The 21,331-nt window shown below is 53.2% G+C and overlaps 3 protein-coding genes across 10 annotated transcripts in view; 1 reads left to right on the forward strand and 2 right to left on the reverse strand.

Annotated features, from left to right (window-relative positions):
- Nucleotides 1–567: 567 nt before the first annotated feature.
- Dvl1 (dishevelled segment polarity protein 1) lies at nucleotides 568–12,955 on the forward strand. Of its 7 annotated transcripts, none has more exons than XM_029476177.1 (16): nucleotides 568–1,070; nucleotides 6,686–6,755; nucleotides 6,905–7,026; nucleotides 7,252–7,355; nucleotides 7,602–7,740; nucleotides 7,852–7,945; nucleotides 8,017–8,086; nucleotides 8,173–8,312; nucleotides 8,391–8,467; nucleotides 8,561–8,628; nucleotides 8,758–8,910; nucleotides 9,423–9,554; nucleotides 9,653–9,820; nucleotides 9,901–10,107; nucleotides 10,791–10,829; nucleotides 11,283–12,597. In XM_029476177.1, exons 1-15 carry the CDS (start codon nucleotides 901–903, stop codon nucleotides 10,799–10,801), a joined length of 1,725 nt encoding a protein of 574 aa, XP_029332037.1. In that variant the 5' UTR covers nucleotides 568–900; the 3' UTR covers nucleotides 10,802–10,829; nucleotides 11,283–12,597. The 7 variants fall into 7 exon arrangements, with proteins under 7 accessions (XP_029332037.1, XP_021015136.1, XP_021015135.1 ...); XM_021159476.2 differs by lacking the exon at nucleotides 10,791–10,829 and adding an exon at nucleotides 12,629–12,955 and having other exon boundaries at nucleotides 593–1,070; nucleotides 9,381–9,554; nucleotides 11,283–11,591; XM_029476176.1 differs by having other exon boundaries at nucleotides 594–1,070; nucleotides 9,381–9,554; nucleotides 11,283–11,369.
- Nucleotides 12,956–13,468: 513 nt separating this feature from the next.
- On the reverse strand, nucleotides 13,469–16,636 carry Tas1r3 (taste 1 receptor member 3). The gene is made up of 6 exons (XM_021161109.2): nucleotides 16,446–16,636; nucleotides 16,030–16,330; nucleotides 15,144–15,947; nucleotides 14,824–15,021; nucleotides 14,606–14,726; nucleotides 13,469–14,430 (listed from the first exon to the last, which is right to left on the reverse strand). The coding sequence occupies exons 1-6, from the start codon at nucleotides 16,634–16,636 to the stop codon at nucleotides 13,469–13,471; spliced, it is 2,577 nt and encodes an 858-aa protein (XP_021016768.1).
- Nucleotides 16,637–18,402: 1,766 nt separating this feature from the next.
- Nucleotides 18,403–21,331, reverse strand: part of Cptp (ceramide-1-phosphate transfer protein) — a 4,582-nt gene continuing 1,653 nt past the window's right edge. Inside the window, exons 2-3 of one of the 2 annotated variants that reach the window (XM_029475987.1) lie at nucleotides 20,422–20,556; nucleotides 18,403–20,188 (exon numbers count right to left, since the gene is read on the reverse strand). In XM_029475987.1, the coding sequence (XP_029331847.1) occupies nucleotides 19,660–20,188; nucleotides 20,422–20,543 (651 nt within the window). In that variant the 5' untranslated portion in view covers nucleotides 20,544–20,556 and the 3' untranslated portion in view covers nucleotides 18,403–19,659. Of the gene's footprint in view, nucleotides 20,189–20,421; nucleotides 20,647–21,331 lie in introns of both variants that reach the window. The other variant, XM_021161491.2, reaches the window with a different exon arrangement.

Raw genomic sequence — 21,331 nt, forward strand, 5'->3', positions numbered from 1 at the left:
CCATATGGTGGCTCACAACCATCCGCAACGAGATCTGGCGCCCTCTTCTGGAATGTCTGAAGACAGCTACAGTGTACTTACATATAATAAATAAAATCTTTAAAAAAAAAAAAAAAAAGAACTGAGCTTAGGATTAGCGTGGGGGGCACAGTGAGACTCTCGCTGTTTGGGCTAGGTATAGGTATCTTCAAATTTTTATAGGGCGCCTAAAGCCGCCCGAGTGGACCTAGAAGGAGAATCAGGACCGGCCTAGCCTAACGACACTCCTCTGCTCCCTGGCAGATCTTATTGGCTCAAGGGAAGCGATCTTTCCAGGGTTTCTCTGTCTTTCTGGGGTCCAGCGTGCCCACCTGCCCACAAATCTCAGACCCAAATGCCTCAAGGATTGCAGCCAGTTGGGAATCTGGGCTCCACCCGAAGACAGCGCTCGGAGAGACCCAACTGGCCAGACCTTCTGAGCCCGCCCAGTCCCATCCCGGTTGCCCCGCCCGTGCGCAAGCCGTAGCTCAGCCCCGCCGGACCTGCTCTGCGCGTGCGCAGTCCCGCCCCGCCCGCGCTGCAGGCGATTAGTGACGTCACCGGCCCTGAAGCGCCCTCCGGCGGCGGTGCGCTCAACCCCACCAGGCGGTTCTTGAACAGCCCGAGGGGGCGGCGGGCCGCAGTAGCCCTCTGAGCTGCTTTCCCTGGCGCCGGCTCCGGGGCCGCGGCGGATGGGCGGCCGCGGGCCGCGGGGCAACAGGCGGGGAACGGGTGCGAGCCGGGACCGGGAGGGGCGGACACGCAAAGGGGCCGCGGGGCGGCCGGGCGGGGCGCGGGCCGGCGGTTTGGGAGGGCGCCCCGCGTCCGAGAGGTGAGCCGGGCCCTGACGCCGCGCGGGTTCCGCGTCGCCCCTGACGCGCCATGGCGGAGACTAAAATCATCTACCACATGGACGAGGAGGAGACGCCGTACCTGGTCAAGCTGCCCGTAGCTCCCGAGCGCGTCACGCTGGCAGACTTCAAGAACGTGCTCAGCAACCGGCCGGTGCACGCCTACAAATTCTTCTTCAAGTCTATGGACCAGGACTTCGGGTCAGTGGGCCGCGCGGCCTGGGCAGGGGTGCTGGCCCTCTCCCGCGCGTGTGTGGTGGCTGCCGGGCCCCCGCGCGGGCACGAGCTGGCACCTGTCTGAGCCGCCTGGGCTTTCGGGTCTGGGGACGTCAGAGAGCGCCCCCGTCGCCGGCAACCCTGCTGCGCATCTACAGCAGGTGTAGGTAGAATTTCTGCGCCTAGTGACCCTGTGTGTGGCAAGCTGGGGTTCCGAGCCCTTGACTACCCTCTAGGTAGGCCAGACAGTTCTTTCTGATGGACAGGCGAGGGCCCAGGCTTTCTGACCACCATCTAGTGGTGCTCCTGTGCCCAGCTGGTCCATGTTGGGTGCCGAAGGCCACTCTTAAAGCCAACTCCCTTCTCTCTGGTTAAGCACAGAGCCTGATGCATTCCTCCTCTGTGGATGGAAACCCGGGGCTCAGGACTGCCCTGGAGGGTGTGCAGTTTATGCCGGGGTAGGATCAAGGAGAAGGATTGGGGGTTTGTGGCTCCTAGCACCCAGTGGATCCTCCACTTGAGATGGGATAATGTGAAATCGGTGGCTCATAGGCACCCACCTGTTTTCTGGAGCTTAGAAAAGTTTTGAAGCCTGAAAACAGACTCTTCCAGGTCCCTCTAGAGTCCCTGTGGCAAGGCAGAGGTCAAGGGTCACTGGAAACCAAGAAGCTTCATTCGGTGTACCCTGCCCCCTTGGTTCCTGGCTCCTGTGCCTCTGACCTTTCTGAACCACACAACATTTGCATTCCTGGGAGGTGCTCAGTTCATCTCCTGACTTGAGTCAACTTCTAATGTAGTGTTTTTCCTAGCTGAATGGCTGTGGTGGTCTCAGGAGAAGGGACTTCCTATTTGAGTTAAGCTGGGCCTCTGAGACACTGAGCCAGGGACTGGCAGTGCAACAGAGGCCTGACAGGGCATAGCCACAGAAACTTGAGTCCATGGCTTGGCAGTGTTTGGGGGGTGGGGAGGCAGGGTAGCATGCTCAGGCCCTGTGGGTGGAGCAGGTGTGCTTGGTGCCCTTGTGTGTGGCTCCATCTCAGGGCTTTGACATTGAGGCGATTTCCTGGATTCCATGGTTGCAGGGTCCCTGGGCAGCCCATTGGTCAGGTCAAGCTTGGACTTCTTCCTGACCCTGGGCGTCTAGGCAGGACTGAACCTGGTTTGGATGACTAAACTCTCTTGCCTACTCAGTCCTTGTGCCCCAACCACTAGGAAAAAGCAAAGGAGAGTGTGTCCCTCATAGCTGGAAGGCTGGTGCTCCCCATTTGCCAGGAGACTAGAGGGCCTTGCTCTAGAGGTTGGTCTTCCCTGATTCTCCTGACTGGGCCACCTCTGTGGTCTCTAATCTGAGGGACAGCGTATCTCTGGATCCAAATATTGGTACGTTTTGTTTTTTTGTTACCAAAGTCACAAATGTCCTCACAAACTTGTTTCACCCTAGGGTGTAAGTTGTAAGGAGCAGACCTGGTTTGCTTTCTGCTATACACTCTGGGTGTCTCCTAAGGGTACCTGTCCCTTTACTCTGATATTCATGTTGGGTAGATAGCATCAGCTCATATAGGTTCCTCACTGTCTGTGCTTGTGGCAGGTTTGGAGGACCTGCAGGTGTCCTAGCTAAGGAGATAAGGTAGCAGATATGGGTCTTGAAGCAGGAGTAGTTCCTTTGGGTGGGTTTGAAGTGGCTGGGACATGGAGTCTGGAGCTAGCAGAGAGCTTAGAGGTACAAGTTGGGTGTTCTGGGGGTGTAGAAGAATTAGGGGACAGAGAAGCTTAGAGATAGAGTTGGGATGACACAGAAAGACTTGTCAGTAGGTCTCACCATGACCCTGATGGTCTAGTGGACTTGGGAGCCTAGACAAGGAGCCCTGCCCTGTCTTAACTGCATCCTTCCTTTTCTTACCTGAGTTCTACCTACAGAGCTCCAAGGATACCAAGAGAAAGTAGCTTAATGTTGGGAGAAGGGAGTTTGGTTGAGAGCTAGTTTGGCTGAGCTGGACAAGTGGCCTCAGGGGTGGCCGCAGACTACAGTCTGTGAGGCATATCTTAGTGAGTCTAGCTCCAAACCAAGGCTGCCTACTTTGTAAATAGCAAAGTTTGCCCTGGACTGGGCTCAGTTCCCAGTGTGTATCTCTAGCCAACAAGGTAAAGGTCTATTCTGTTCCCACTTACCGGGAGCTTGTGGTTGTTCTGACCCTGGACCCCAAGGCTTAGTAGCAGCAGGACTTCTGTATTCTGGTGGGCTCCATGGAGGTGTATGGTATTTGGTCTGGTGACAATGGAGGGTCTAGTCTATGGTAGAGGACTGAGTACATTTGGCATTTGGTCCCTGCTACTAGGAATATACTGCTGATATCAGCCTGCCTGATGTGATACTGAGTTTATCTGGCAGTTGCTCCAGCCCCATCTCTTGAGAAAGAGATACGTGAGCTAGAGGGAAGCAGGCAAGGGTAAGGGCTAGGGGCCCTGGAATCTGGGGTCCTCTGCACATTGGCAAATGTTCTGAGGGCTCCCTGTGCCCTGGTCGAGCTGCCTGGAGTCAGTGACTTAGCCTCTCTGTGCCTCCCTAGTATTTATTATGAGAGTCTATGTAATTATCATGCATTCCCTGAGCTGTGGCGAAGGACTCTATGTTCTGGAGCTCAATGCCCCATGGGGTGATTTGGTAGAAGAGTGGCCAGCTATGGTCTGGGGTCTATGCACACCTGCCAGTTCAAGATCATGGGTAGTAAAACTCCTTAGGCTAAGAGCCCAGTCCACAACAATGCTTGGTAGGAATTGGATGCTCACTCCTGGGAGCATACAGAAGCCCCTTGAAGCTCAAGATATCTCCATGACCTGTGCCTACTTGCTCTGCTAGTCTCTGGCTCTGTGTGTATGGGAATGAGGCTATCTTAGGGCTGGGCCACTAGAAAGGTAGTCTGTGTGTAATCTCCTGAAACCCTGGGTCCTTTTAGGCTAAGCTATGCAGGGCTCCAAAGGCCTTACTTTAGAGCAGATTTTTCCTTGAGGTGGATCACTGGGGGTGGCTGGTAGAGTCCAATGGCCACAAGAATCTCTCCAGGAATTCTAAGGTTGGGGCAAAATGCTCACAGGAGTGCCCTGAGTCACTGTGCAGAGTCAGTGGAGACACATTGAGGTCAGCTTTCTTCTAGAGAGGATAGACCTGCAAGGCTCAGGTGGTAGGGATGTTTGGTTGTGCCCCATTCTGTTCTTGTTATAGAGTGCCCAGCAGCTGTGGGTAGCATCACATACCTGTGGCCCCCATTCCTGCTTCCACTATGGGTATTGTGATATTTGCCCTTTGCATAGCCAATGGTGGGGAAGGACCAGGGTTAGCCCTAGGATCTGGGACAAACACCATCCTCTCAGTACTATCCTTTCCCTTTGGCCTGTCTTCTTGCTCTGACCCCTAGGTAGAAAGCAGGACTTGTGTTGCTCTGGCTGGGAGGTCTAAGAAGCAGGGCCTTTGAACCATAGAGGTGTGTCTTTCTAGGGTTTGGGAGGCACAAAGACCGCAAGCTGGCCATATTACCTTAAGGGTCTGACTGAGTAGACTCTGGCTGCTGTGGATGGGACACAGTGCCTGTTTGAGGAGCCAGGCAGGCCCTATTGTGGGTGCTAGGAATTGCTCATATGTTTCTCCATGGGTGAGTCAGGGAGGGTTGGAGCTTGGGTGTGCCAATGGGAAAGGCTTTTGGTGAGTCCACTTGGGGTCGAGGCTGGGGCTAAGGTGAGGATTCTTATCTGGGTTTCTGTTGCTGTTAGATTACTCAGAGATAGCAGGCTTTTTGTGGACCCTGGTGTACCAGCTGCCACAGGCAGAGCTCTGTCATCCTCAAGAGAAACTTTATCCCAACATGGAGCAGCCTCAGGTCTTCCTGTGATGACAGCCTCTCTTGTTGGCTACCTTGGGCCAGGCTTGTAAATGGAGCAAGCCACAGAGCTGTAACTTGTAATTGGGAGAAATAGATATTAAGGGAGTCCTGAGAAGTGATTCTGTGTGCTGTTGGGGTCCCATGGGCACATGGACACAGCAGTAAGGTCAGGAAAGTGGCTGGAACACTTTCACTTTCAGGCTGCCACTACCTCAGCCCCAGGTCTCTAGCAAGTGGGTGGACAAAGGCCTTATTCCCTAGAGAGGATGGGATGTTGCCCTGCTAGAGCTTCCTGCAACTTACTGTTGCCCAGTGGTTCTGGAGCAGCAAGCAGAGGTGGCCCTGCCCCTGGCATTGGGCCCATTAAGCCACAAGCCTGCTTCCTGCCAGGTGCACTTCCAGGACCAGCCTGGTTTTCCAGCTCCACTCAATTCAAGTTTTAGATATGGAAAATCCCACTATGCTAGGCGGAGCTAAGAGCTAGGGTGAAGGTGAGGGAGTGGAGAATCTAGGGCCTGAGGAGATAGGTGGAACCCTATTCCCAGCTGCCCCTTCAAACCTGTCCTGACTGCTGTCCATGCCTTGTGAACACTGACCCCAGGCTCTGGCTTCCTTCCCAGTTCTCATTCCCTGACCTTTTGTATCTTGCTTGGGTGAGCTTGGCTCCTTTCTAGCCCATCTGACCAGATAAGCAACATGAAGACAAAACAGAGATGGCTGTGGTCAATAGGTACAGCCAAGGCTTGGCTAGCTCTGTCCCTAAATGCCCTTCCAGGTTCTCAGATAGAAGCCAACCAAACTCCCTGATAGTTGGGACTGATCTTGTGCATGAGATCCACTTTATCTTTCTAGCTGGGTAGATGGTTTTGAGGGCAACAAGAGCTGGTATCCTTCTGGCCCTCTCACATCTATAGAAGGGGTTGGTAGTCCATGTACCAGGAAGTCCAGCTGTCTCTGGGCTGGGGGAACTTCAGGGGCCCAAGGGCTTGGAGTACCGTGAAATGCACATCATATTAACTAGCGCCCATGAGTGCTCCAGAGAGGCACAGAGGGTGTGTGCTGGGAAGATAAGGACAGGAGGCAGTGGGCCTGATGTAAGCAGAGTGCACAAAATGCTGTTCCTGTGCCGCCCAATCTGAATGCAGGGTTAGGAGGCCCTCCCTTCTGGAACGAATTGGAATTGGAGCTTTTGTGGTACATGGTGGGATTTGGGGTGAGGGGCAGAGAAGAGTCATAGGCTGTCCCAAGCACCTGGCTAGGTAGAGCTGCACTCCCTAAAATTTGAAGGCTGAGAAGAGTTCCCAAAGGAGCCCCAAGTGTCGTATGTTGTGGTGAGGGAGCTTTTGGATCCCCATGAGGAGGCATACAAAGCTAGAGACAGTTCTGATATAAATCCCAGGGCCAAGGAAGCTGAAGAACTGGGGACTTTCCCAGGAACCCTTAATCTTGTCTGACTCACCAAGGGCTAGAGGCTGACTCTGGAAGTGAACAAGAGTTCTAGGATGTCCATCCATGAACCCTCTACATTTATCTACCCCAGTGCCAGGGGTTTGGGATCGGTGGAGAGCAGCAGAGTCCCTAAGAAGAGAATGTGTTAGGTAAACCCTCAGTGATAACATCTGCAGCCTAGGAGGTGCTCCATTGCTATGTCCAAGAGTGGGAAATGTCTCTTAGTGTCCTTCATGGATCCAGGTGAGATGACATCAGGGCTTTGTTTGACCACAGGGTGGTGAAGGAGGAGATCTTCGATGACAATGCCAAGTTGCCCTGCTTCAATGGCCGGGTGGTTTCCTGGGTGAGTCTATGGGTGGCCCCACTAGAATGATGCAGGTGGGATCTTCCTGGGAGAAGTAAAGTGACTGGACAAAGGTAGGCAGCAGTAGGGTGCCTGTGGGGGTGGTCTTGACGCAGATGGCCATCCAAGGCCTCACTCTTCCTTCACAGCTGGTCCTGGCTGAGGGCGCTCACTCGGATGCAGGGTCCCAGGGCACTGACAGCCACACGGACCTGCCCCCACCCCTTGAGAGGACAGGCGGCATTGGGGACTCCAGGCCCCCCTCCTTCCAGTAAGGCCCCTTGTGGGGGCAGAGCTCTGCCATTGCTGGATACTTGCTACCCAAGACCCACCTGGGAAGAGTGAAGCTGACAACACAGCAGGGGCCTACAGTTGTGTGGGAGGCACCTTCTAGAACTAGGGTCCTGCCTGGGGGGTTTGGGGACTTGGAATCATTTGAGGTAATGGCTGTCAGCAACCTGGTCTGCCCAATTCCACCTGCTTCTTATCTATGCAGTCCTAATGTTGCCAGTAGCCGGGACGGAATGGACAATGAGACAGGCACAGAGTCTATGGTCAGTCACCGGCGGGAGCGAGCCAGACGTCGAAACCGCGATGAGGGTACTATGGCTGTGTCTGCCCAGATATCTGGAGTCCAGGCTTCCCTTGGTATCCCTTTGGTATACTCCAAGCCCTGGAAATATTCCACATATTCTTTCAAGCAGTGATCCTTGGGTAGAGGTCCCAACCTGGTACTCCTAGCCCCTGTGGCCCCAGAGTTACTGCATAAACTTTGAAATGCACAGGCCACCCGCATTCTGTTACCACTGAAGTCCCACAATCGTACCCACCCTACTGTCCCCACAGCTGCCCGGACCAATGGGCACCCGAGAGGGGATCGGCGGCGGGACCTGGGGCTACCTCCAGACAGTGCATCCACTGTACTGAGCAGTGAGCTTGAATCTAGCAGCTTTATTGACTCAGATGAGGAGGACAATACAAGCCGGTGGGTGACGTGTGCACATGTCAGTACGTGCTGGAGATTTGTGGTTGAGAATACTAGCTGGTTATACATATTTGTGCTTTTCTGACTCCTGCCTCTGGTCTCCTGCCTCAGGCTGAGCAGCTCCACAGAGCAGAGCACCTCCTCTCGGCTAATTCGTAAGCACAAATGCCGGCGTCGGAAGCAGCGCTTGAGGCAGACAGACCGGGTAGGCAGCAGGTGGGTGGGGTGTCTGCTCTGAATGGTGCCCACACAACCCCTCATTGGGTCCCTCCACAGGCATCCTCCTTCAGCAGCATCACAGACTCCACCATGTCCCTGAACATCATCACCGTCACTCTCAACATGGGTGAGGCCTTGTGGGCTGTGGGTGCTTGCTGGGGGGTGGGTACAGCCTTGGGAGCTTTGGGGGCCTGCTCATGGCCCCTCCTGCAGAGAGGCACCACTTCCTGGGCATCAGCATCGTGGGCCAGAGCAACGACCGGGGTGATGGCGGCATCTACATTGGATCCATCATGAAGGGCGGGGCCGTGGCTGCTGATGGCCGCATTGAGCCGGGCGACATGTTGCTGCAGGTGGGAGCCATGTGGGGTCTGTGGGGACAAGATGCACCCACATCCCACCACCAATCCCTGACCCCACAAACCCCATAGGTGAATGATGTCAACTTTGAGAACATGAGCAATGATGATGCTGTACGGGTGCTTCGGGAGATCGTATCCCAGACAGGGTGAGCGGGGGAAGCCAAGTGGGGGTGGGAGTGGCACAGGATGGGAGGGGCTGTGCGGGCCTCACTTATAACATGGTCTGCTCAACTCTGTAGGCCCATCAGTCTCACAGTGGCCAAGTGCTGGGACCCAACCCCTCGGAGCTACTTCACCATCCCAAGGGGTGAGTTACCCCATGGAAAGGTGGGGTAAGGTAGGGTTCCTATGTTCAGTCTGGGGGTCTTTCTTGTCTGCCTCTGTGCTGTCCCCTTACTTATCACCTGTAATCTGTTGCCATGTGGAAACTATGCAGCTGACCCAGTGCGACCCATCGACCCGGCTGCCTGGCTGTCCCACACAGCAGCACTGACGGGTGCTCTGCCCCGCTATGGTACGAGTCCCTGCTCCAGCGCCATCACACGCACCAGCTCTTCCTCACTAACCAGCTCAGTGCCTGGCGCCCCACGTAAGTGGCAGCTCACAAGACCTCCCTCCCCCCTAAGGAAACTGAGGCTGAAGGACAAGGGTCAATTCTAGCTTTGAGCTTTGGTACTCATCAGAACTATTACAGGGGCCCATTATATATGAAGGTTTTGGTTTGCTTCCAACACCTTCACAAATGTGTACACAAAGATACATGTACATATCCCTCCAAGCCTGGCCATACTGGTCATCTGCATGAATTGAGGGTCCTGCCAGGCCTGTGCGGAGGGGGGAATTGGGAGGACATGGTGGCCTCTGCTTTGCTTTTCTGCTACCTAACATAACTAACAGCTTGAGCTCTCCAGGGAGGGGAGGGGGCTGGCTTGCTTATGTGTACTTGGACTGTGGGACTGGGAAGAATAGCCCAGTCTTAGCTCAAGTTTCGATGAGGGATATCTCCCAAGAATAGGAGATAGAGGTTTGATCCTGCCCCCTGCTCTCAACTCCATGGAGGTTCACGCTGTGAGCCTGGGCTCAGAGAAGTGTGCTCTGCAGAGCTTGAGGAGGCACCGCTGACTGTGAAGAGTGACATGAGTGCCATTGTCCGCGTCATGCAGTTGCCAGACTCAGGACTGGAGATCCGGGACCGCATGTGGCTTAAGATCACCATTGCTAATGCTGTCATTGGTGAGTCCCTGGCTGTGTGGGAAGGGCCCAGCCTGTTCCTCATTCTGGTGTAGCTTCCCAGGGCTCAGCTACCCTGACTTTCATGGACCTGTGGCCAGGGGCGGATGTGGTGGACTGGCTGTACACACACGTGGAGGGCTTCAAGGAGCGAAGGGAGGCAAGGAAGTATGCCAGCAGTATGCTGAAGCATGGTTTCCTGAGGCACACCGTGAACAAGATCACCTTCTCTGAGCAATGCTACTATGTCTTTGGTGACCTGTGCAGTAGTGAGTAGGGGTTATTGGGTAGGGATTGTTGTGGGGCTCATCCATTTGCCTTCACTTACCCTCCCCTCCCTTCCTGCCAGACCTCGCATCCCTGAACCTCAACAGTGGCTCCAGTGGAGCCTCAGATCAGGACACACTGGCCCCACTGCCCCACCCATCAGTACCCTGGCCCTTGGGTCAAGGCTACCCCTACCAGTACCCAGGACCCCCACCCTGCTTCCCACCTGCTTACCAGGACCCTGGCTTCAGCTATGGCAGTGGCAGTGCTGGGAGCCAGCAGAGTGAAGGTGAGAGGCATGCCAACCCCTCCTCCCACTCCCACTCCTTGGCTCTGCCTGGCCCTGATGCTTCCCTCTGTGCTCCTGCTGTGTGTTTGAGTCCTGGTGGGTCCCATCTCAAGAGTCAGTGTGTGGGACAGGGAGGGGCTGATGTGGGTACTCAGTGTGGTTCTTTGGGTAGAAGCCTTTAGAGAATAGGAAGACAGCCTGGTGGGAACAGGCCTGGTGTGCTAGGTGGCAGAGACCAGGAGATGATATGGCCCCACTATGATTATGAAAGTAACCACTGATATCAAGTAGGGGCACTCTCTAGGCCCCAAGTTAGGGGAAGAATGGGTTTTATCAGTTATGGTGCCTGCATCCCAACAGAGTGCCAGATAAGAACACCGTTAAAGCATATCCCAGGGATATTGAAGACCTTGAAGGGTGGGTGTCCCTGAGGAGGAGATGGACTGATGTGGAGGTCTTAGGCAGAGTGGGGCACAGTTATGCTACAAGGTCCAGAGAAAGACTCAGGAGAGGTTAGGCCAGAGGGTGGCAAAGCCCAAGGGGAAGCTATCAAGTGAATACTGACCATGGACAGGCCCTTGCATGTACCCAGGCTCAGCTTGGCCCAAAATCGTCCTATTAGCCATTGGTGAGCACTGGACTGGTGTGTGACTTGTGCTATCCCTTGCTTTGTGCTGAGCAAGCCTTAGACTGAAGGACTAGCAGAGTGGACTCTCGGGCCGGTAAGCCAGGTCCCCCTGTGTCCCTCTCAGCATGTCCCCAGCCAGCACGTGTTTTCAGGTTCCCACTACTTTCAGGACAGGGGCTAAGCAAATTAGCTGACCAGGGTCCTGGGGTTGGGTGGACAGTGGGTCTTTGGGTGGTGAACCCAGGATGGCTAATGGGAATGCTGGGCACACAGGGCCTTCGCTGGTTTCTTAGTTTCTCAGCTGTAACATTAGCCCTTGGTCAAGCATTGGGGTTAGGTGTGGGGTGCCAGGCTGGTCCCTGTTGTCCCTGCTGTCTGCCACTGCCCCTAGCTTCTCGCCTCTCAGCTGTTCCTGGTATCTGCATGGCTGCCATTCCCCTACCATCTCCAGGCTCACCAGGTCCTGCCCTGGCTGTCTGGGAGCAGCTGGTGGCCCTGGAAGTGGCCAGGCCTAGTGCTGACTTTGTTGCCCCTTCCCTTCTCCTAGGGAGCAAGAGCAGTGGGTCCACAAGGAGCAGCCATCGGACCCCAGGCCGAGAGGAGCGCCGGGCAACTGGAACTGGGGGTAGTGGCAGTGAATCAGACCACACAGTACCAAGTGGGTCTGGTAGCACCGGCTGGTGGGAGCGGCCTGTCAGCCAGCTTAGCCGTGGCAGTAGTCCTCGAAGTCAGGCTTCAGCTGTTGCCCCAGGGCTCCCTCCACTGCACCCCCTTACAAAGGCCTATGCAGTAGTGGGTGGGCCACCTGGAGGGCCACCTGTCCGGGAGCTGGCTGCTGTTCCTCCAGAACTTACAGGTAGCCGCCAATCCTTCCAAAAGGCCATGGGAAACCCCTGTGAGTTCTTTGTGGACATCATGTGATGATCAACCAATGTCTTCAGTGCTGCCTGTGGCAAGAGTCTGTGCTCCTGCTGTGCCAGGAGCTCTATGGGCTTGCCGTAGTGGTGGCCAGCCAGGATAGATCAGCTGTGGGGTCTGGGCCAGGGCAGAGGGAGCAGGCTACAGAGGAGGGGCTGAGGGCAGCCATACCACCAGGATATTGGCTTGACATTTTGTCTGCTCTTGGGGCTGCTGATGGTGGTACAGCTCAAGTATCTATAGAGTCTTGTAAGGAGACATCTCTGACTTTAAGTCCTCAGCACAAGTCTCAGGGACCACCTCCTGGTTCCCTTTTTTGGAAGTGACCTCCATTTAGAACAAGAAAGGCTCTCTTGGGCTCTTGGTACCCCTTGCCCCAAAGTCTCACAGAACTGTGCACAGGGGCACAGGCTGACTGTCGCTAAGTTCATGGGCCTCACCTGTCAGGCCAAGGTGGGATTCTTGAGGGGTTAGACAGAGCCCTCAAACCTCTCTGGCTGCCCAGGTGGGGTCTAACTTATTTATTTATTGCTAGCCTGCCTGCTCTAAGGGTGGCAGCTGGTTACCCAGTGGGGGCAGTTTGCATGCCCCTCTTCCCACCTGCTACTTGGCACATGACAACACAGTTTGTACTGAAGGTATGTGAAGGGTGGCTAGTAGGAGAGACAGGAGAGAGACCCGGCACCTAGCCACTGTCTCAGTCTCAATGGTGGGTGATAGTGAATACAAGAGCTGCAGAGGTGGGCCCCTGTCCTGTCACTGTTCTGGTGGCTGCCCATCATCATGTGCCACTGCCATCCCGGCACAGCAGCCCCACACATCTACACTAGACACTGTGTCAAAGTCTGAGCGACTGGGTAGTTGACATAGAGCTGCTTCTGTGTAAATGCTGCTTCTGTGTAAATGCTATTTTAAACACTAAAAAAGCGTTTAATTTTATGGGACTGATGTGTGGCTTGTTTCTCTTTTCTCCAGCTAAGCTGCTTCCGGATTCAGGTGTGGGGGCCAGTCCAGAACTGACCCAGGTCTGATCCTGCCTGGAGATGGAAGATGCTCTTGTCCCTTGCCGCTTAGTCATGTGGCTCTGTCCCTGGTGCTGGCCAGTAAGGGGCCTTGCAGGCAACTTTTCTGTCCTTGGTACTAGAAGCTGATTCCAGGGGTCCCGCGTGGCTGGCGCTGGCCGTGGTGCTGACCTGTACCCCTGTGTATGCTCTGTCCAAGGTGCTGGTGGTGACCTGGTTCTCTCCTACAGCCTAGGGCTCAGCTAGGAATGGAGAAGGCTGGATGTTGCCTACCTCCTGAGTGTTCTCTGCCTGATGTCTTTCTTGTTCTGTCCTGATACATACATACACACATACATACATACATGCCCAGCCTTCTATTCCTGGGATGCCTGGACAGGGTGCTGAGTGAGGGCCCAAGGCTGGACATGTTCAGGCAAGCAGTACCTTCTGGTCTCCCATGGTCTGACTGGGGAATTCCTGAATTCGAAGTATGGCTTTGGAGTCCCAAAGAACCTTTTGTGGGTCATTTTCTAAGATAAGAGAGCCTGGTCACCTGGGCAGGCCTTAGGTGGGCATAATAGGATCAAGGATAATCTTGCTTTGGAAGGATAGGTGGGTTCATAGGGTCCATCTTGTACACTGCAGGCCTTGGGGGTGGGGGGAAGGGGTCAACTGTGAGGCTAAGGTCAGTGGAGTCCGAGTCTATAGTTAAGTGTCTCGAGTCTCAGGTTGAGGTACTATTTGGGGTTTGTTGGCTTAGGAGATTTCTGGTAGGGCTAGGTTCACTAAAGGTAAGGTCATGGGTCAGTGGTCATTCATTCTGTTCCTGAGTTGCCTCACCACTACCACTGTTCTCATCTGCTGCTTTCTTGGGGTTCCTTCCCAGGAAGAACTCCTGGTTGTTGAGCTTGGGCAGCCACAGAAGCACATAGCACTTGGGCAGGTGGAAAGTGACCAGGATGCCCAGGGCACATAATAGGATAGCACCCATCTGCACAGCTGGCTGGTAGGTCACCTGCACATTGGCCAGGAGGGGCACAAAAGAAACCCAGGTGATGAAATAAGCTAGCATGGCGAAGGTGAGACCACGGGCACGGTTGTAGCGGCCAGGCTGGCTCTGTACCAGGAAAGTGCCCAGAAAGCAGAGGAAAGCCAACATTGCATTGGTGATGTGCACCAAGCCCAGGCTGACCCAGGAACGCATGCGGCAGTGCTCCAGTACCTCTGTGGGCAGCACTGACCAATCTGTCACCACCTCTGGTGGGAAAGCTATCAAATACCAGGCACATAGTGCTGCCTCCACAAAAGTGGCCAACAGTACCACCAGCCAGGCCCAGAGTCCCCGAAGGTAGCTGCATAGCCAGTTTGCCCAACTCAGTGGCAGCTCAGACTCCACAAAGGTCTCAGCTGCTTGCAGGAAGAGTGTGCTCAGGCAGCCTGTGAGAGGGAGGTGAGCCATTGGTTGTTGTGCAAGGCAGCTGGCAGAGCTTGGCCGTCCTGGGAACAGAAGGACACTGAGGCAGAAGAGGCCTAGGCAGATCAGGCCAAAGCAGAACAGTGACCCACCTGAGGCCTGGACAAGAGGGCTGTCCCAGTGGTGGACAAAGAGCCCCAGAGCAGCCAGTGCTAGACCCAGCACCAGGCAAAGCAGCAGGAGTAGTGACAGCACAACTGGCTCCCCCCAAGCCAGAAACTTGGGCCTGCGAGGTAAGCAGGCTGTGCTTTTCTCTGGGGACCATTGGTCCTGGTTACATGGAGTACAGGTGAAGTCATCTGTAGTGGTGAAAGAAAGAAAAGTAATGTGGGGTCTGGTGATGGGAGACAGACCTCCCCAGCCAGCCCCCACAGTAATTGTCTCCACATTAGCCCTGGGGGAGGGGGCTTGCCAGACTTGTATGCTTCTGTCCCCTAGCCCAGCTGTGCAGACTATCTAGGGAAAATGGTTCACCTGGATGCTTCCGGTAGCTGCCCGCCTTGCAGTCCACACAGTCATAGCAGCAGGAATGAAAGCCCTTTACTCGACGTACCTGGCCATCTTTGCACTGGCGGGAACACTGGGAGACTGGCACCTGGACATGGAGCCTTGGGTTAGGCTCCCCTTGGCTAGCACTGGCCCAAGACCTACAAGCTTCTACTCACCATCCTTTTTGCCTATCTTGTCCTTACCTGGTTGCCTGGCCAATACATTTTAGACTGCTGCAGCTGAAGGGTGCCGTTGAAGGTGCCCACAGTATGTAATACAGGTGTAGGGCTCTGCCACACCCACATCTTCAGGTCATATTCCATGTCTACATTCCCTTCAGCATCAAACTGTAGTGTCAAGTCTCGGGCATGGAAACTCATATTGTACATGTTCTCCAGGAGCTGTGGAGTGGAGTCAGGGTAAGGCTGACCCATGAGCCTCTCCAATCAAAACAAGATTTGGCTCTGCCTGGTTCAGTGTTCCTGCAGGAGCAGGCAAAACCCAGCAAAAACCCTACCCTTACCTGCCAGGGTAGAACATGTTCTGATGTGTGGCAATGTGAGACATTGCACTGTAGGGTGTTGTGAAGGGCTTGAGCCACACTGTACACAGCTGCATAGGTTGCAAATATTTGGTGGTGCAACTGCCCAGCTGATAGGTTCTGCAACAGCCCAGATGATAGGTTCTGCAGCATGATGTAGTCACACTGTGGACAGCGTTGCCCCATCACATGTTCCTCCAGATCCAACTCCGCATTCAGTGAGGCACAGAATGCTGGGTCAGCGGCCAGGGCAAGGTGAGTCTCCACATAATGGGAAAATTCAGGCAGTAGGGCACCCCGCTGCAAAAACCCAAGCACGGTGCCCACACGGGCAATATTGGGAAGTGTCATGACCAGGTCAGATGTCAGCCAAGACTCACTGGCCACCCATACCTTGGGTGAGAGGCCATGATGGATGCTGTAACTAAAAAGGGAGTAGACAGCACGGGCAGAGGCAAACAGCACCACCACTTGTACTTTACTTTGGTTCACTTGGCGTAGCACATCCAGCACCTTGCCCAACTGTTGGCCACTAGTGTCATGTTGTGGCACCAGGCCCTCATGTGCGATGCAGATACCTCGTGCATTGGCCAGACTAGAAAAGATGCTCAGACCTTCCCGGCCATAGTCATCATCACTACCTAAGGCAGCCACCCAGTTCCAGCTGAAATTCTGCAACAGAGTCACAACTGCCTGCAGCTGCACCCGGTCACTGGGCACTGTGCGGAAGAAGGATGGAAATGTTTCCCGGTCACTTAGCCGATCCATGCTGGCACTATAGCTGACCTGTGGTGATCAAGAAGCACTTTCTGATATGAGAGCTCAATGGGTGCAATTGGTTGAGAGAACACAAAGGAAGTCGGCTCACCTGTGGCATGAGGAAGAAGCTGAAGAACTTGCCTGTAATGAGGGCAAGCTCTGATGAGTGGGGGCCAATGACAGCCAGCACACGGGGTTGGTACTGTGTGTAGTTGCAGTAGGCAGCAATGCTTTGACTGCCCACCTTGGCCAGGAACATGAGACTGGATTTCATGGTGACCACTGGCTCGGAGCATGTGTCAAATAAGTCATAGCCTAGCCGCAGCCCAGGGAGCAAGGCAGATCCATTGTTGATCTCCTCCACAGCCATTTTCATAGCCATGGCCAGGAACAAACCAAGGGATGAGAACCTGAGGCCACATGGAAACTGCAGGTGATCACCACCTCTTCCCCAGATTGGTAGTACCACAGAGCCAAAGCTGCCAACCTTCGGTTCACTCCCACCCCAGCTACTAGCCTCCATACCTGTTACACAGGATGCCGTTGGGTTGTGTTCTCTGGTTGAGAGTGGCCTCCTCAGTTGAGCCCAGGGGAAATAGCCCACCCAGTATGTAGTCCCCTTGTGCCTTGAATTGCTGTGACAGACACAAAGAGGCTCCCATCCCAAGCTCCACGAAAGCAGCCAGGCTGAGACCTATGATAGCCAAACCTGGCATGGTAGTTAGAAGTTTCCAGCACTGACAATAGATGGGTGTGTGAGGCTGGAGCCACAGATGTACTGAGTCAAGGGGAGGGAACATTGGATTTGTTTAGCAAAACCACTACTGTGCTTGGCTGCCAAGCCCCAAGGACCTCCGGTGATACATTCAATATCCCAGGCCTGATGCCTTGTGTATACTCCACTCCATATCTAACAAACTCTGTCCAAGAGTGATCCAGTAAGCCAGCTGTGACCACTGACTGTGGTCTTGTCATCTGCCTATGCCCAAGCCTCTCGGCACCCTTCATTCCTAGAGCAACCTGGCAGACTGTAAAAAAGAAGCTGTAGAAGTGTTCAGGATTCCAGGGTTTCTCTTGACTGTGGAGTAAGGGGGCACAAGGGCCATACTTGTCACAGAGACACTTTTTATCTTCCAAAGGTAGGGGCTGCAGAGGTGGTCCCTCAATAACAGCTGGCTAGCCAGGCCTAACCTTCATATGGTACCCCATCTAAAGAAGAGCTCTGGCTGAATTTCCTGGCCTTCCCAACCCGCCTGAGTCCTTGGGCAAGGGTTTCAGCTCTTCTGCTGGGGTTCTAACAGCTGGAAGCTCTGCAGCCCTTCTGCCATCCTGTTGATCTTCAGTGTAAGCACTCCTGCCTTGGCAGACATGCAGGCATCTCTGCAGAGTGCTCATGCTGGTCCATGAAAATGAGAAAAGGTCATAAACAAATAGCTTCCTGCAGCTGTTAGGGCCAGGTGTGTGCATGTATGCAATTGGCAGTTTCCTTCTTAGCCTCTTCCTCTGGTCTGGTTTATGTCAATTTGATATAATCTAGAGTTATCTGAAAGGAGTGAGCCTCAATTGAGAAAATGCCTCCATAAGATCTGGCTGTAGGGCATTTTCTTAGTGATTGATGGGGAAGGGCCCAGTCCCATTGTGGTGCCATCCATGGGCTGGTGGTCTTGCATTCTATTAAGAAAGGAAGCAGACTGAGCAAGCCACTAAGCAGCACCACTACATTACCTCTACATCAGCTCTTGTCACCAAATTCCTACTCTATTTGAGTTCCTGTCCTCACTTTGATGAAGTGATATGGAAGTGTAAGCCAAATATACCCTTTTACCCCCAAGTTGCTTTTGTCATAGTTTCATCATAGTAACCCTAGCTAAGCCATCCCCCTCTTAATCTGGATGTGAAGGAGCTATTGCTAACAAAACAGGTTTCTGGCACCCAAACACGGGGGAGCTATTAACTCTTGTTGGAATGGGCACCTCGGTAATCTCAATGTCATGTGGTGTCCAGCAGGTGTTATGGAAATGACCTTTGCATTTCCCTGCTGCTTTGTGAGGATGTCCACAAAGCACGTTCACATAATTAATACACATGTATACATGGATCTGTGTGTGGCACACATATCAGCTATTGTATCCTTACTTTCTGGCCAGTCGCTCGAAGTTCTGTCTTGGCTAGTAGTATGTGACCTTTGGTATAAGCATGGCCAGACAATGTACAGCCCAAGCAGATGGGGTGTATACAATGGAGTACCAAGAAGAAACCACTCATAATGTACCCTCTAGGTTGTTGCCATGAAGAAAGCATCTCTAGTTTTCTTCCCACTTTGTCACACAGTGCCTGGGTTATCTTCAGACCTATTTTCCCACTTAGCCCTTTAAGATAGGTCGGTCATTCAGGTGTTTCTTTTCTCACCTGCAAAATGGAGGTAACACAGATCTCATAGTGTATGTATGATTAAGATACATCAAGGACAGATACATGGCAACTCCTTCAGTCCTGAACATGTTTCATGATTCACATTGCCCTTTGAGTCTTCAGGATTGGAGACACATGCCTTATCCCTAGGGTTAGCTCCCTCCCCACCTATATATTTCTATGTTCTTCCCCCACATAATTAGGCACCTGACACACCTGTGACCCATCCCAGAATGCTATACCCAATCATGTAGGTATAATTTATTTGTTGGAAATACTACATATATCACAGTTCTTAAGGAAAGAGATATGCCCCAAAGTTTGCATTTACACACACCAGCTATGCTGAGGACACTGTCCTAGGGTTTAACATTAAGACCAGTGGAAAAGCATACGGTCTTATACACTGGGCATCAGCCATGCTGGGTATAGCCATCTGTCAGACAAAGGGGCCTAGTTTCCTTCCACCAGTCATGTCCTAAGTCACCTGGGTACCAAGACAACAGGAGCAGCAGGGCTGGCTAGAGAGAGGTATGGTTTGGCCAGTTAGTATTGACATCTTAGAATTTGGGGGGTGCATGTGCTCTAAGAGGCCATCTTCAAAAGGCTGATGGAACTATACTACAGAAGCTGTGAAACAGGTTGTCCTGACCAGGGCAGGCTTTCCTAGAGAAGCCTCAGCTATTGATTTCATAGTTTCCATTTCCAAGGAGACAAGGGCCTGTTTGGTATGCAGAAAGACTATCAAGAAAGCAGGTAAAGGGCAGGAAAAGAGCCTTCAGTACTCATTCCACTGCCAGAGGAACTTCATCTTACCCAAAGACAGCTTGTGGAATATGAAGAGGCCCCAGGCACGTAGGCCCAGGACTGTTTGCCTGGCACCAGTGCCGTGTCTGAGGCTCAAGATGAGCTCAGGAGGATACATATTGGCTGGGCATGTTGGCTGTGGGGAAGACAGCTCCAGGGTCCTGTGTCCTTAGACCATTTCAGATTCTACACAAGAGGTAGAGCAACCTTGGGTTGTTGCAGATACATGACACCCCCAGCCCCCATCTTCTCCATTTGCCATCTGCACTTCCATCAAGACTGACTGAACATACACATAAACTGAAGTGGAGGGCAAAACTGGAGTACAATTGTCTCATCCCGGACTGAGAGGATGACCAGCACCCACCTTTCTTGGTTCAGCTGCCTAACACCTTTCCTATCACAGACTGTGGCTCTCAACAAGCTCAGCTTTCAGGGGTGATAGTAGTATCCAGAAAGCACTGCTGTGGAAGTAGTCCCAGGTTGCCTAAACCCAGTTCTGAGCAGGGTAAGTCCACTCCTAGGGCAGGTCTAGCAGGGAATGCTCAGCATAGAGCTTCTGGGAGATGTCATACACATGCTCAATGAAGGGCAGGGCCTCCCCCAGCATCTCCACTGCTTGCTCAGAGGACTCCATATTCATGGCCTCAAGGAAGACCTTGCGTGAGGGTAAGGCACAGAAGGCCACAGTGACAGCTTGACGTACTATCCAGGAGTGATAGTTAGCCAGCGTGGCATTGTAGGCCTCACTGCAGAGTGTGGAGGTACGAGCATCCTCAGAGCTGGTGCGCAGGCCATCCAGGAACAGCTGTAGCCAGTGCAGAGCACGATGTAGGCGCAGCACAGTCCGGCAGCCTGAGTGAGGGTGTCGGGGATGGGAACGGTGATCCATGTCCACCAACTTGTTGCTCACTTCGTAGGCTACCATGGACTGCAAGCTAGTGTAGTGTTCAGACTGTGGGCTGCTTCTCAGACGCTCCATTATCTGCAGTTTTGAGACCACATCCTTGGAAATGAATGAGAAGACAGCCCCCAGGCTGTTCAGAAACCTGTGAAAGGAAGTATAAATTTGAAGCTCTACTCATACTGGCAGCAATCCTGTAGTACAGGGAAGATACCTTGAGCCTGCTGGAGCACTTGTCTGTCTGGTGGCAAGGGCAGGAAAGACAGATGGAAACAGTCTGCTAGCTGGTCCCATCCTCCTATGCCATGTGGGATGCAGATGTCCCATGTGGACTCTGGCTGGCAAAGCTGCTACCTTGAGCAACCCCAATAAACGCACCTGACAAGTCCCTTCCAGCTGGCAATATAGTGGTCCAGCAGCACCTCTCCCTTGTCAGTGAGACACTGCTTGAAGCTGACCAGGACGACTTTAAGGTTGAAATCTTTCTCTGAGTCATCCATCTTCCAACACAAGCTGAAATAGTTTCACACAGAACGTGTAGTCATCATGGTGGATTAGCTCATTCTGTGGTTCATTTTCTCAGGAAGAGATTGGGAAGAAGATCTGAAAGAAATAGTGCAGTGCTAAAACTGTTTTCTGAGAATCATGGTGAAGTTCTATCCCTTTACCTGAGTACCTTCACCAGGAACCACAAGCTTTTCCACAAGCCAGTTTGACCCTGCTGTGCCCTTTAATCCTGTACCCACAGACCTTGCCATAGCTGCTCCTTGTCCTTCAGGCTAGTAATCTGTTCCTGACCTGAGACTCCACGGCTGCACTGATGGCATCTGCTGTTGCTTCTTACAGTTTCATTTTTTCCTCTTCCTTAGAGCATGTTTCGTGCATTAGGGAAATTTTCCTAAAAGGTAGGCATAGCCCTGGATCCTAGCCATACCTGGACCTCACTGTATTAGGCCAGCATTCTGATGGGAAGTTGCACTAAAACAAAAACAGGGACTTTAAATAAAATAAGTGGTCCTCACACAAGGAGAAGATGTGAGGCTTTCCCTTCCTTTATCTGGGGTGTATCCCCCCAAACTAAAGCAGAGGCTGTGGGTTGGCATCTGCTAGACAGACAGATGGATACTCCTGTTGTTGAAATGGTATGTATCCCCCAAAACCAGGGTAGCTGGACCAAAGGTCATACCACATACAAAGGATTGCTACAAGTTCTCCCACTAGCTCTAGAGAACATTCTGGAAGTGGTCTAGGATAAAGGCCTTAAGGTAAGGCTGGGCTCTATATTCTG

This window comes from Mus caroli, chromosome 4, assembly GCF_900094665.2.
Source record: "Mus caroli chromosome 4, CAROLI_EIJ_v1.1, whole genome shotgun sequence".
Taxonomy (NCBI): domain Eukaryota; kingdom Metazoa; phylum Chordata; class Mammalia; order Rodentia; family Muridae; genus Mus; species Mus caroli.